Below are 14,404 nucleotides of genomic sequence, written 5' to 3'. Positions count from 1 at the left end.
AAGGTTTAGTTCTCTTCATTGAAGAGTTTACAGACCAGTTTTGAAGTATTGCCAAATATAAGGACTGCTTCCACATATTTAAAGGCAGAAGACAGAGTGAAATACATTAGCTTCCACATATGGATCTGAACAGAACTATTGGAAGAAGAAACATTTCTCAATGACAGCAGTGACGTATGACATAATTACTACTAATCAGGAAGCTAAGGGCATTGACCAGACAAAGGAATCATGTCGAGTTATCAGGATTAAAATTTAGCCAAGTAGTAAGATTTAAGGGAAACTCCTCCAATTTCATTTAAAAATCCCTGGTTTAAAATATAAATTTTTTAATGTTCAAGACAATATTAATTAAATTTGAAAATTCAAAAGCAAAAAAAGAACAAAATAATTTAGTTACAAGTATCAAATAGGCTTTTAAAAATCTGTTACATACTATATAATGACCTCATCATCTGGCTATACTTTTTTACTTAGATGTAGAGAAAATCTTGAAACAGTACATCAGACATGAAAATAATATCGTGTCATTTCATTTACAGGTCTGCATTACATTTACTGAATTTGGAAAAATGCAAAATATTTGTAACTTTCTTGTTGAAAAGCTAGATAGCTCTGTTGTCATCAGCCCACCCCAGTTCTATCATACTCCAGGTTCTGTTGAGAATCTTCGGTAAGTTTAAGCACATCTTTAACTAAGATATTCTTTAAACAAAACTATCCAGTGCTACATTTCATTGAGTGTCATATTAATAATCTCTCCATTTAATTCCTAAGACGGCAAGCCTGTCTTGTTGCTGTTGAGAATGCGTGGAGCAAAGCTCAAGAAGTCTGTAACCTTGTTGGCCAAACCTTAGGAAAACCTTTACTAATCAAAGAAGAAGAAACAAAAGAATGGGAAGGCCAAATAGATGATCACCAGTCATCCAGACTCTCAAGTTCGTTAACTGTACAACAAAAAATCAAAAGTGCAACAATACATGCTGCTTCAAAAGTATTTATAACTTTTGAGATAAAGGGGAAAGAGAAGAGAAAAAAGCACCTTTGAAATTCCAACCAAATTATTATTGTACTTGTATCTTTTTACCTATTTTTATACTTTTTATATTGTTTGCTTTTGTCCTGAATATATATATAGATTGTATAGGAGATAAACTATTTCTTTCCAAAATCTATAAATCTTTGAATATAGTCCCACAGAATACTTACATTCACTTTCTATTTTTAAAAGACTACTCTGAAAAACACTCTTGGGAAATAAATGTATTATGTACATACTTACATACTGACAGTTCATACAAGCACATGTGTAATATTTCTATTATAAGGACAAATATTGACCCTTGCATTTGATAATTTTTAAAGATATTTAAGCTAACATTTTCTCAGCCACATTTTTATATAAAACCAAATTTTATGTAAAAACTAGGCTTCAATAAGTTAAACTTTTTAAATTGTAAGACAAAATTTTTATGTAAAAGAATTCTTATATCCCATCAAACCTAATAATTTTCCACAACTAAAAATGAGTATAAATACATAATTTTAAGTGTATCCTGTCAGGTCTGATATTTGGTTTTACTTTACTTAGAAGCTAAGTAGTTACTCTGTTACTTTTTCATGGATGCTAACAGAAGACATGAGATTCCTGGACAGAAACAAAGGACTGTTACTCATGGCACAACAAGGAGTATAAGCATCAGCACATTCTCATTGCTTCCCTTGTCCCAGGTCCCGTGGGGACAAAATGATATGGCCATACACAATATGGCTACATATACAGCGGGCTTTAGTTGTAGGTAAAGGATACTGAGCTTGGAGGGTTCACTGCTTTTTATCCATGAACAGATGCAAACCTGCTCTTTGCCTTATCCCTTACAGATGCTCACTCAAAACTCAATACTGAGAAATGGCCCAGGTATAGTACAGTCAAGGTCTTGCATGGTAGCCACACCTAGCAATATGTGTAGGAAGGTGAAGTCTATTGAGGGCTATCTCACATCTAACAGTTTCTTTACTAGGACCAGAAACCATTTGATGCAGACAATAACCCCAACCTTAACAACTTCACAACATGAATAGAAATAGTGATAGATAATTCATAGCTTTTTACAAAAGAATAATGAGGTATAATGGGGAAATGTTTTGATGCCAAAAATAAAAGAGTTAATATTTGAATCAGACTCCAACAGGACTCCTTAAAATGATACAAATACAAAGCAAATGATACGTGTAATTTAAAATTTCCTAATACACACGTTTTTTATTTTTCTTTTTTGGGATGGAGTCTTGCTCTGTCACCCAAGCTGGAGTGCAGTGGTACGATCTCGGCTCACTGCAACCGCCGCCATCTTAGTTCAAGGGATTCTCCTGCCTCAGCCTCCTGAGTAGCTGGGATTACAGGCACATGCCACCATGCCTGGCTAATTTTTGTGAGATGGAGTTTCACCATGTTGACCAGGCTGGTCTTGAACTCTTGACCTTGTGATCCACCCGCCTCAGCCTCCCAAAGTGCTGGGATTACAGGCATGAGCCACTGCACCTGGCCCTGTATACACATTTTTAAAAATAAAACTTTTTTAAAAAAGAAAGGGTTGAAACTAATTTTAATAAGATTTTATTTAACCAAATATAGCAAAAATATTACTTCAGCATGTAATCAGTATTTTTTTAATTAGTGAGATATTTATGTTTTATCTTGCCTTCAAAATGCAGTGTATTTTTTTACATTATAGCACATCTCAATTCAGATGCTAAATTTTCATCAGAAATATTTGATCCATATTTAAATTTCCTAAAATATACAATTGAGAAAAAGAGATTCACATACCCAGGTTGTTCTAGCATGCCTAAAAAATCTTGTAACTGGATCAAGTATCAGTTTTTAAATTAGTTAAAATTAAATAAAATTTAAAATTTAGTTCCTCAGTCACACTAGCCATATTTCAAGTACTTGAAAGCTGCAAATGGCTTGTGACTACCTTGCTGGACAGAGCAAGGTCCAACACTGAGATAATAATGATTCTTAAGGCCATTTGAAAGTTGACAGCAAGTATGTGTTACTGCTGTTGAATTACATGTTATCTACAGGCAATCGTAAGCCATATCTGTTGTGCAGCATAGGCTTTCCATTCTTTATACATCTAGGTCGTAGCGTTTTTCTATTGATAAATCTGGATGTTTATATACCAACATTACTTTCTTACAACATATTCCAGTATACAGTGTCCATCTTCACCTACTTTTTAAAGTGGTCCTGAAACAATTTTATTCATCTTATTGGAGTGTTGCTGTAGGGGAAGAGTAGAAGCTAAGAAGAGTTTGAGTCCAACACCATTATATTCAAACTGGAGTTGTAAGCTCCTTAAAAATGGGGATCTTGTCTGTCTTGTTCACAGTTGTGTTCCCAGCCCCAGAGGTAGTCTCAAGGCCAATACCAAGTATGCTCTCAAATATTTGCTGGGAAAATTTACTAGCTGGATAAAAGACAAGTTACTTTAATCTCTTTAATCTTCCTTTTTCCTTACAAATGAAAGAGACTAATAGTACTTACCTTGCAGCATCATTATAAGAATTAAAGTTGATAAATACATGATCATGAGAACAATGGCTAGCACATAGCAGTCACTCTGAAAGTAGTAGCCAAAATATATCAACCGCATTGTTTGATTATTGTCGGCTCAATTAAAAGTTGGCTTTTCCAAATCCTCCATTTGGAATAATTTTTAAATAGCCATATTAAAAATAAAGTTATCAGAAAACCAATGTAACATATGTTGAATTTTTATTACCAAAAGTTACTATCCAGTTGTACAGAAAAGTAGAATGAGACTGTGCGTCAAGAAAAAAATTGTTCATTCTCAATAAAAATTTAATCACATGGGTAGTTTTTTTTTTAGCTATGGGTTCATGCTATATTTGGTTTCATCATATTTGATAAAGAAGCTTTCAACTTAGCATGAAATACCTAAAGACAATTTTTTTTAAGTTAGCAGGCACTTTTTAGAATATCCAGGAACTTTTAAAGATGTTGCTTCTGAAAACAAAAAAAAAAAAAAAAAAAAAAAAAATCCTGTAAAGTATACAATCCTACATCTTTCCATAGAAGATCTTAGGGAAGAAATCCTTCAAAGATTGGAAAGACTTATGTGTAGTATTCTCTATACTAAAGGGTATCAAATTTAGTTGTCAGTTGATAGCAATTTTATTTCTTGATATGTGGCATACACTGGATTCTTATGATGAATTACTTAGGGAGACCTGTGCCACAAAGCCTACTAGAATAAACCTATCCTAAACTTAATCCTGTTAGAATTTACTTCTTTTGAACTCCCTTAAAAAAAAAATCTTTCCAGAAAGTGGAAAGTTATCATTTCTGTTTTCCAAAAAACAAAATAAAATTCTAAATAGGGTATTTGAAACAGACCCACTATATTCTAAACTCCTTTTTAAAAGGAAATGCTATTAAAATAAGATTTCATATATTACTGATAATTCATAATGAATTTTAGGATTCCATTCAGTTGCATACTAAAAATTCCTTTTTTTATAGTAGCAATGTACTTTTAGCAGTATTCTTATTTGACAGTTTGAGTTCAATGTAAACAAATAGGACTTAGAAAAATAATTTGTAACTCAAGATGCTGTACCTCATATCCTATAATTATTGTTTTGTAATTTTCCTTCTCAGGAATGTGGGCTAGCGATATCTCAATTCTGTCAGATTTGTTGATAAGAATGTAATAGTGAGGAGTTCTTATAGCCTACTAAAATAAATGCATGAATTATGAGATCAAATGTGGGAGTTAATATATGATTATCTGCATTCCAAAATGAAAGCAAATTCTTTATGTATTCCAACAAAAAAAGACCTATATAAATTAGTTTGAGCTAACATTTAGACATTTACTATTAACATGTATGGTATTTGCAACCAAATCACTGAGTTTGTTGTTGTCGTTGTTGTTGTTTGGGACTGCTGCTCTGTCACCCACGATGGAGTGCAAGTAGCTCAATCATAGCTTACTGCAGCCTCAAATCTCCTGGGCTCAAGAAATCCTCTCACCTCAGCTTTTTAAGTAGCTGAAACATCAGGTGCACACCACCAGGCCTGGCTAATTTTTTATTAGCGATAAGGTCTTGCTATGTTGCCCAGGCTGGTCTCAAACTCCTGGCTTCAAACAATCCTGCCTCAGCTTCCCAAAGTGCTGGACTACAGGCATGAGCCACTGCACCCAGCCCCAAATAGCTTCTACTCATAGCCTAGTGTGGCCTAAATTTATTTAAAATGCCCGGGTAGGCCAGGCACGTTGACTCATGCCTGTAATCCCAGCACTTTGGGAGGCCGAGATAGGCAGATCACTTGAGGTCAGGAGTTCAAGACCAACCTGGCCAACATAGTAAAACCCCGTCTCTACTAAAAATACAAAAATTACTTGGGCGTGGTGGCATGTGCCTGTAATCTCAGCTACTCGGGAGGCTGAAGCAGGAGAAATGCTTCAGCCTGGGAGGTGGAGCTTACAGTGAGCCAAGATCATGCCACTGCACTTCGGCCTAGGTGAGAGAGCAAGACTCCATCTACATACATACATACACACATACATACATACATACATACATACATACATACATACATAAAATGCCCGGTATCTTACAAGACTAGTTCACAGTGGGTAATTCAAATCAGACACTGCTCTTCAAGAGAGGTAATATTAATAGAAATCTTTCAGGAAGGGTTGTTTGTACTATTAAACGAATAAAACTCTTATAAACCTGTTCATCAGGAGGATATTTCTGTTTCAGCAATACCTGGAACCCTTCTTCAACATCCCAACCAACAATTACTCCCAGATAGCCATATCACCTGTGAATTATCATGAATCCCATGTCAAATGAACAAATGCTGGCTCTGGACTCTGAATGTAAGTTGGTTAATTATAAGAGTGAAAAAAAAAAGACTAAGAAAAAACATACTATGTTATTTGCTACATAGGGTTTAAGCTTTATTAGAAGGCCAGGCATGGTGGCTTACACGTGTAATGCCAACATTTTGGGAGGCCGAGGCAAGTGGATCACTTGAGGCCAAGAGTTTGAGACCAGCCTGGACAACATGGCAAAACCCCATCTCTACTGAAAAAAAAAAAAAAAATTAGCTGGGTGTGGTGGCACATGCCTGTAATCCCAGCTACTTGGGAGGTTGAGACATGAGAATCACTTGAACCCAGGAGACAGAGGTTACAGTGAGCCAAGATCATGCCACTGCACTCCAGCTTGGGCGACAGTACAAGACTGTGGCAAAAAGAAAAGAAAAGAAAAGAAAAAGATTTATTAGGGTTGTGTATGCTCAGTATAATTAACAAAACAATATTAGTGAACCAAAAACTAAGAATAATTTACACACTAAGAAACGAAAAGCCCAGGTGGGAGGTGAAAGTTCTAATCTAAAATGATCCTGAAATAAGTTACTGATCCCTGAATTTAAAATAAAAAAAAAAAAAAAACTCCCAAATGCCATGTTGCTTACCACGTGATAGGCAGGGGTCAGGCAGTGACAGTATGTGTGGGAGTGTATGTCCATTTTTCAGAATAAGATACTTTTTCAGTGTCTTTCAAAAATAAAGATTCTGTCACCTGTCCTTTTTTTCAAGGAACAATTATGGGCAAAGAGTAAAAAACAGACACATAGTTTCAGTGCTTCATATGGACATCAGTTTTGCGCTGATCACATTAATTATGCCCTAATTATTTTTTATCTTCCCCTTCACAAGACTATGAACTCCTCAAGAGTAGGGCTATGCCTGAAACAGTTATTTTCCCAACGTTTGGGTAATAAGGAGGAAAAAAGCTGGCTGTAAGGTATCCTGCTTTATTCTCAAATAAGACAGATACTGTTTATGGCAAAGTACCTGAACATTGGTACACATGGAAGCAGGGATGGGAAATGCAGGACATATATTCAAACTGTGTTTGCACATTTTACAGTCCAATAAGCATGCTTTTATTTCTCCAGAGCTTAGCTTTCTCAAAAAGTAGTTTGTGGCTATGCGACAACATACATTCTGTTGTGTAAAGAAGCCTCTTAAATCATTTCAGAACCTATGTTCATTTCAAGCTAATTGGATCAGCTATGCCCTTTACCTCCTATTGCCACTGACCACACATTCCTCACCAGAAGGCCATAACTCACTGTCCAGAGAAAGTTGCTTTTGAAATTCTGACAGCAGCCACTATAAAATTACATCTAATAAATTCAGTAAACTTATAACTTTTAATAAACAGATGCTTAAATTGAATTCATTCCCATGGGCATTTACTTCCAAAGCATATTTTAGAATATCATATTTGTACTTGATAGCAATAGTAAATGTATAGCTCATACAAAAAGGTAATGCTTTGTTCTTCCATTGAATCAGTCATATATATTATAATTTCACTTTAAAAGAATTAGTATAACAATTCAGATAAATCAACTCCAGCCCAAGTAACTAAATAGCATCAAAAGAAATTGTTTTTAGTTTGCACTAAATTAATCATGAAAACTTCAAGGTATTACATTCTATAGGGAATAGGAGGTGAAGTATAATTAATTCAAAGTTTAATGTCAACCAAATAAAATACAGAATTATTTTTAATATATCAAATATTTCACTAGCTCAATACGTACAAAGTAAGCATAGATTTCATCTTCATTTTCAATATGCCTATTCCTAAAAAGATAAAGATTTAGTGATACAGATTCATGTCATCCACAAAGAAATCAATAGGAATATGCAGCTAAAACTTTTAAAGAGAATTTACTTGCAAACCACAAAAGTCAGCATACATTTGAAGAATGACTATATGGCTTTCATTTTGTAGGAATGTTGAGAATTTACAGTATCCCAAAATATTATTCCTCTGAAGCATTACATTCGTTTTCAAAATATTCAATTATTAAATACTTGAAAAAGAAGAAATAGAGAATTGATCTCTCTAATATTAAATCCAACGCTTTAGAATTGTTTTCTCTAAAAGATTAGACACTTCATTGACCAATATTAATTAATGATATTTCATATTGTTTGGTGATAACTCTGGAAACATAACACTGCAACAGCCACCTAAATAACTATGCGAATGCGTGAAGCTCCGAGTTTTGGACAGATTTCAGCCCTCAGTCGATCACAGTAACCCTGATGACAGGAAAAGTTGAAACATCAGCAATGTCCAAAGAGCCATGCAACTACTGCTTCTCTGTATGTGAACTAGAATACTCAGAAAGGGACAGAGACATGCATTTGAAGAAACAACAAATTCCTTGAAAAATAGTGTGGCATGATAGGGCCTATAATATTACTTCCAGAATATATGGAGGTAATAGTTTGAATGGTAACTTTTCAGTCTGCTACTTGTTAGAATCTTTTTTTTTTTTTTAATTGAGGTTGAATCTTGCACTGTTGCCCAGGCTGGAGTGCAGTGGTATGATCTTGGCTCACTGCAACATCCACCTCCAGTGTTCAAGTGATTCTCCTGCCTCAGCCTCCTAAGTAGCTGGGACTGCAGGCACATGCTACCACGCCTGGCTAATGTTTTGTATTTTTAGTAGAAACAGGGTTTCACCATGTTTACCAGGATGGTCTCGATCTCCTGACCTCGTGATCCACCCACCTCGACCTCCCAAAGTGCTGGGATTACAGGCGTGAACCACCGCGCCCGACCTAGAAATATTATCCATACATTTTGTACACCCACAGATAAATGCAATGCATCTGTACCCAAGTGAATGTCAAGACTGGAAAGAACAGTAAAAATCTAAAGAATATTTTAAAATGATCGGCAGTATCGGATGTAGTATTGTTCTGATGCTACACTTCCAAGAAACATCACTTATGAAGAAGGGATGAAATTTAAAATTCACTAAAATAATTGAAATTAATAAAATACATGAGAAATTTGTTAAGTCTTCTAGAAGTAAGTCTAGCTAGAAGTAAGATTTTATATATGCTGGAATAAATTATCCTCAAGTATATAGGAGATTGAATACTCTTTTTTTTTTTCTGAGTAACCTAGTTTATTTTGCAGATTTATTGGGAAATGGCAGATGAAACAAAGTGGACAAAGAACAGATTGAGGTCACTTTTTCATTGTCCTCATCTTCTTGCTTCAGTTTTCATGAGATAAAGCTAAAAAGTATATATTTTTCAGAAATTACATGCTGTCACCTAAGGTTACTAAGTGACCTCATTTTTCTTCAAAATTGTTTGCCCCCTTTTGCCCATCAGTGATCAGAGCTAGTTTTTGAAAATATTTTAGTAAGAGTTTGTGTTTGTCTTAAAGCTAAGTATAATATGTAAGTATTCAAATCACCAAAATATTTTTGAAAAGTACTGTACTAATCTCAAATAAGTACATGGAGAGTTACAATTTATTGACTCACATTCCTCTACTCCCCACCCCAAGAAAATGATTAGGGAGGATGATTCAGTTACAAACTTCCACTGCAAAAGGAAAATGCATACTGATCTTGGATTAGGTTTTTTTTTTTTTTTTTCCCCCAAATATTTACAAAAGGATGATTATACTAGTGTTTTAGGGGATTTTTATTCCAGGACTTCACCTTTCAACATAAATGGTAAAATGTGCACATGTCATTTTATATGTTTTATTTGCCAAATAAATATTAATTAATCACATTATTTTCTGCCCTGAAATCCCAAAATACTGTCTTAAATGATGGGTAAAAAGATCTCCTCTGAAAGATGGTAGCTATTTTTTCCAGGATGAAAGAAATAAAGTAAGACAATTAGAGTATAGTGCAACCTTTTTATTCTTTGAAAACTCTGAGCAGAATCATTGTCATACCCCTGAGAGATGAAATGCTATATTGATACAGTTGCTAGGAGAACACAAAGTTGCAAACTGTCACTACACTATTTGTACACAACTCCACAGTGATGTCTTCCAAGATGCATCTCTAAGCAGTATATGAGGAAAAAAGATGAAAATCAAGTTTACTAACTTTGCTGTGCAAATTATTTTAGAAATATTTACACTTAAAATGCTAGGTGTTTAATTACTGTGTGAATCCGTCACTAATTTTTATTTTTTGGTATTGGATTGAAAACTAATTAGAAACATTACCATATCATTAGCTTTCTTCCCAGTTATACCTATTTCTATTAAAATAAATGATAAATAGCCATAATTTATTTCCCCTGATTCAAGCAACATATTTTCCATAAAACTTGAGGTCATATAACAGGTGTCTTATATTTGTGTGTCCAGATAAAAGCTCACCTGATATTTGTGATGAAAATAAAGAGGAAGCTTCGACTGCAAGAAAAGCTTTCTTCACTAGGAACAGAAGATCCTTTCCCAAAAAGAGGGGAAGTGAAATTACAGAGACCCATTAATCCATAGTTTCTGTGTTAAAACTAAAACTTCAGAAGCTGTTACTGAGAATATTTGTCTGTGTGTTGAATACACACACAAAATGAAATATTGAGGTAGCCTAATTATATTGGATGTTTTGCTTAGTTGGTAACTGAGGTAACACTTGTTTTATTTTTATTTTTATTTTTTTATTCTATTTATTTATTTATTTATTTATTTATTTATTTATTTGAGACAGAGTCTCACTCTGTCACCCAGGAGGTGGCGTGATCTCTGCTCACTGCAACCTCCGCCTCCTGGGTTCAAGTGATTTTTCTGCCTCAGCCTCCCCAGTAGCTGGGACTACAGGCTCATGCCACCAGGCCCAGCTAATTTTTGTGTTTTTAGTAGAGACAGGGTTTCACCATCCTGGCCAGGCTGGTCTCAAACTCCTGGCCTCTTGATCCGCCCGCCTCGGCCTCCCAAAGTGCTGGAATTATAGGCATGAGGCACCGCACCGAGCCTTTTATTTTTTATTTTATTTATTTATTTTTTAAGACAGAGTCTCATTCTGTCGCTCAAGCTGGAGTGCTTTGGTGTAATCTTGGCTCACCACAACCTCTGCCTCCTGGGTTCAAGCAATTCTCCTGCCTCAGCCTCCCGAGTAGCTGGGACTACAGGCACCCGCCACCATGCCTGGATAATTTTTTTGTATTTTTAGTGGAGATGGGGTTTCACCATGGTCAGGGTGGTCTTGAACTCCTAACCTCGTGATCTACCCACCTCAGCATCCCAAAGTGCTGGGATTACAGGCGTGAGCCACCACACCTGGCCATTATTTTTTATCTTTTTAGAGCAGGGTCACACTCTGTTGCCCAGGCTGAAATGCAGTAGTGCCATCATAGCTCACTGTAACCTTGAACACCGGACTCAAGTGATCTTCCTGTCTCAGCCTCCTGAGTAGCTAAGACTACAGGTGTACACCAACACACCTGGCTAATTTTCCTATTTTTAGTAGAGACAAGGTCTCACTATGTTGCCCAGGCTGGTCTCAAACTCCTGGCCTCAGCTTATCCACCCACCGTGGCCTCCCAAAGTGCTAGGATTACAGGTGTAAGCCACCAGACCCAGCCAAAATGGCACTCATTGGTCATTGTTCAGTACATGCCTACATATTGCTAGCATGTGCACATCTACCAGAAGAACTTCTGGGTTTAGACACATAATGGGGTGGCAAATCAATGTGCAATATTTTTTTAAGCCACCCTCAGCTGACTCTTCACCAACAGTAGTCTAATTGGTAGAAGATGGTGAGTCATCATCTGCCTTTCAAGTTCTTTCCCAACAGCAGGTTTATTTCTTGATGTATGTGCAGTCCTAGAGCTAAAGGAGACTATTAGATAGGATCAACTCTGGGCCCACCTTCTGTCTAATCCCAAACCTCTTCTACAGCATCCTTGATGATTTGTCAGCCAGCCTTTGGCATTAGAACGTTGATCAGAAACTGTGAGGAGTAATAGCATAAGACCAGTCTTGGGACTACAGAGAAAATATGAAGTGGTAAGAGGGAAAAGTGTATATTGAGAAGGAAAACTACTGATTTAAGATGGCAAAGCAAGCAAATACAGATGATTCTGACTTACGATAGTTCAATTTATGATTTTTCAACTTTATGGTGGTGCAAAAGCCATACACATTTAGTATATACCTCCACTTATGGCAAGAATATGTCCAGACAAGCCCATTGTAAGTTAAAAATATCCTAAGTCAAAAACACACTTCTGACTTAGCAATATTTTTAATTTACATTGAGTTTATCCAGACATAATCTCATGGTAAATCAAGGAGCAGTTGTAACAGATTGGCCTGAAGCTTAGCACAGCCTCCTTCTCTTTACCTGAAATGTAAAGATTTTAACCTAGCTTCTCTCAACAACTTTCATAAAGTACTTCAACATTGCCCTGAATTAAAACATAACTAAAGAGACATGTATTTCTATGCTCTTTTCACTTCCTGATTCCAAGCCGAAAAGCTGGACTATTTAAGGGCATGACAAATGCAGAATTGCACAACTCTAAATCTGAACAGCATTGCCAGGTCCCCACATTTCACTAGGAGAAGGGCCTTTAAAAAATCGTAATTTGCTCCAGCAACAATAAAAAGTGGTACATAGGCTAAGATGAAGTCCAGATGCAGGGGGAACCCATGGATTACTTTAAGACACATGGGAACCACTTACAATGTGTGGAGTTTATTTGGATCTTGATTCAGACATGCTAAATCAACAAATACTTATAGCAGGAGACATTTGGAAATTTGAATACTGACCAGATGTTTGATGTTATTTTTCTTTTTTTTTTTTTTTTTTCTCACTCTCAGCAGAATCAATGATGTTATTTCTATATGTTGGATATTTTTCATAATTTTTAAATGGCATCTTTTCATTACAATATTCTGTTTTCCACAAAAATATAGGAAAAGGGTGGAAGGGAAACAATGAAAAAGTTCAGGTGGGTCACAAAGATGGACACAAGGAGTCTGAAAGGCAGGCCTTGACATTTGTCTAAGTAATACTAACGATGACCCTTCGGAGTTTCACGGGAGAGGAGGGTTGCCAGACTGTAATGGAGAGAAACTGGACTTAGTTGCTAGTTAGGATGACGGTGCAAGGTCCATGAGAGGGGATGAGGGAATGCCTGCCTTCGGAGGGGAAAAGGGAAGTGGACGTGGGGCAGGGCAGGGTGGCTGGGAGAGCCTATCACTTACAAGAAGAAGGAGAAAGAGGATAGTGGTTTTTCCCTGCATAAAAAACGCGATGGATTCTCACGAATTTATTGAAAGTCTGTGTGTCCACCACAGTCCAGGGTATTGTGGAATATTCAGGGGAAATACAAATCCAAGAATTATCTCAGGAATCAGCATCAGAACATAATCCCCCAAGAGAAACTATTCATGGAAAGCAGTAGACTGATAATAACATTTGAAAAACTGATTTCTTATAGAATCAATAGTTACTGTTTGACGAATTATACAATGTAGACCTAGGTCGTGCGATAGCTACAAAATGCCTAAGGAAATGGACTAGGTCGTAACAAGAAAAAGTGCTATCAAGCCCCGGGAGAAGGGAGCATTCTCGGCGCGGAGGGCGGAGCCTTTTCTCGAGTGGCGGCGGATGACCCGGGCTCCTCAGCCTCCTGAGTAGCTAAGACTACAGGTGTACACCAACACACCTGGCTAATTTTCCTATTTTTAGTAGAGACAAGGTCTCACTATGTTGCCCAGGCTGGTCTCAAACTCCTGGCCTCAGCTTATCCACCCACCGTGGCCTCCCAAAGTGCTAGGATTACAGGTGTAAGCCACCAGACCCAGCCAAAATGGCACTCATTGGTCATTGTTCAGTACGTGCCTACATATTGCTAGCATGTGCACATCTACCAGAAGAACTTCTGGGTTTAGACACATAATGGGGTGGCAAATCAATGTGCAATATTTTTTTAAGCCACCCTCAGCTGACTCTTCACCAACAGTAGTCTAATTGGTAGAAGATGGTGAGTCATCATCTGCCTTTCAAGTTCTTTCCCAACAGCAGGTTTATTTCTTGATGTATGTGCAGTCCTAGAGCTAAAGGAGACTATTAGATAGGATCAACTCTGGGCCCACCTTCTGTCTAATCCCAAACCTCTTCTACAGCATCCTTGATGATTTGTCAGCCAGCCTTTGGCATTAGAACGTTGATCAGAAACTGTGAGGAGTAATAGCATAAGACCAGTCTTGGGACTACAGAGAAAATATGAAGTGGTAAGAGGGAAAAGTGTATATTGAGAAGGAAAACTACTGATTTAAGATGGCAAAGCAAGCAAATACAGATGATTCTGACTTACGATAGTTCAATTTATGATTTTTCAACTTTATGGTGGTGCAAAAGCCATACACATTTAGTATATACCTCCACTTATGGCAAGAATATGTCCAGACAAGCCCATTGTAAGTTAAAAATATCCTAAGTCAAAAACACACTTCTGACTTAGCAATATTTTTAATTTACATTGAGTTT

The 14,404-nt window shown here is 36.5% G+C and overlaps 1 protein-coding gene and 1 long non-coding RNA gene across 2 annotated transcripts in view; both read left to right on the top strand.

Annotated features, from left to right (window-relative positions):
* The window catches only part of IRAK1BP1 (interleukin-1 receptor-associated kinase 1 binding protein 1), a 35,472-nt gene extending 34,416 nt beyond the window's left edge, over positions 1-1,056 (top strand). The window contains exons 3-4 of the mRNA XM_011976894.1: positions 543-673; positions 778-1,056. Of these exons, the coding sequence (XP_011832284.1) occupies positions 543-673; positions 778-1,048 (402 nt within the window). The 3' untranslated portion in view covers positions 1,049-1,056. The remainder of the gene's footprint in view (positions 1-542; positions 674-777) is intronic.
* A 248-nt stretch (positions 1,057-1,304) lies between these two features.
* Positions 1,305-3,765, top strand: LOC105537318. Its single transcript, XR_001005695.1, has 2 exons — positions 1,305-2,403; positions 2,527-3,765. It is a non-coding gene; the product is annotated as an uncharacterized LOC105537318 (long non-coding RNA).
* The last annotated feature ends 10,639 nt before the right edge of the window (positions 3,766-14,404 follow it).

Source organism: Mandrillus leucophaeus, unplaced genomic scaffold (assembly GCF_000951045.1).
Source record: "Mandrillus leucophaeus isolate KB7577 unplaced genomic scaffold, Mleu.le_1.0 Scaffold1702, whole genome shotgun sequence".
NCBI classification, from domain to species: domain Eukaryota; kingdom Metazoa; phylum Chordata; class Mammalia; order Primates; family Cercopithecidae; genus Mandrillus; species Mandrillus leucophaeus.
Note: the sequence above shows the minus strand (reverse complement) of the source record. Positions and strands in the feature narration are given on the sequence as shown.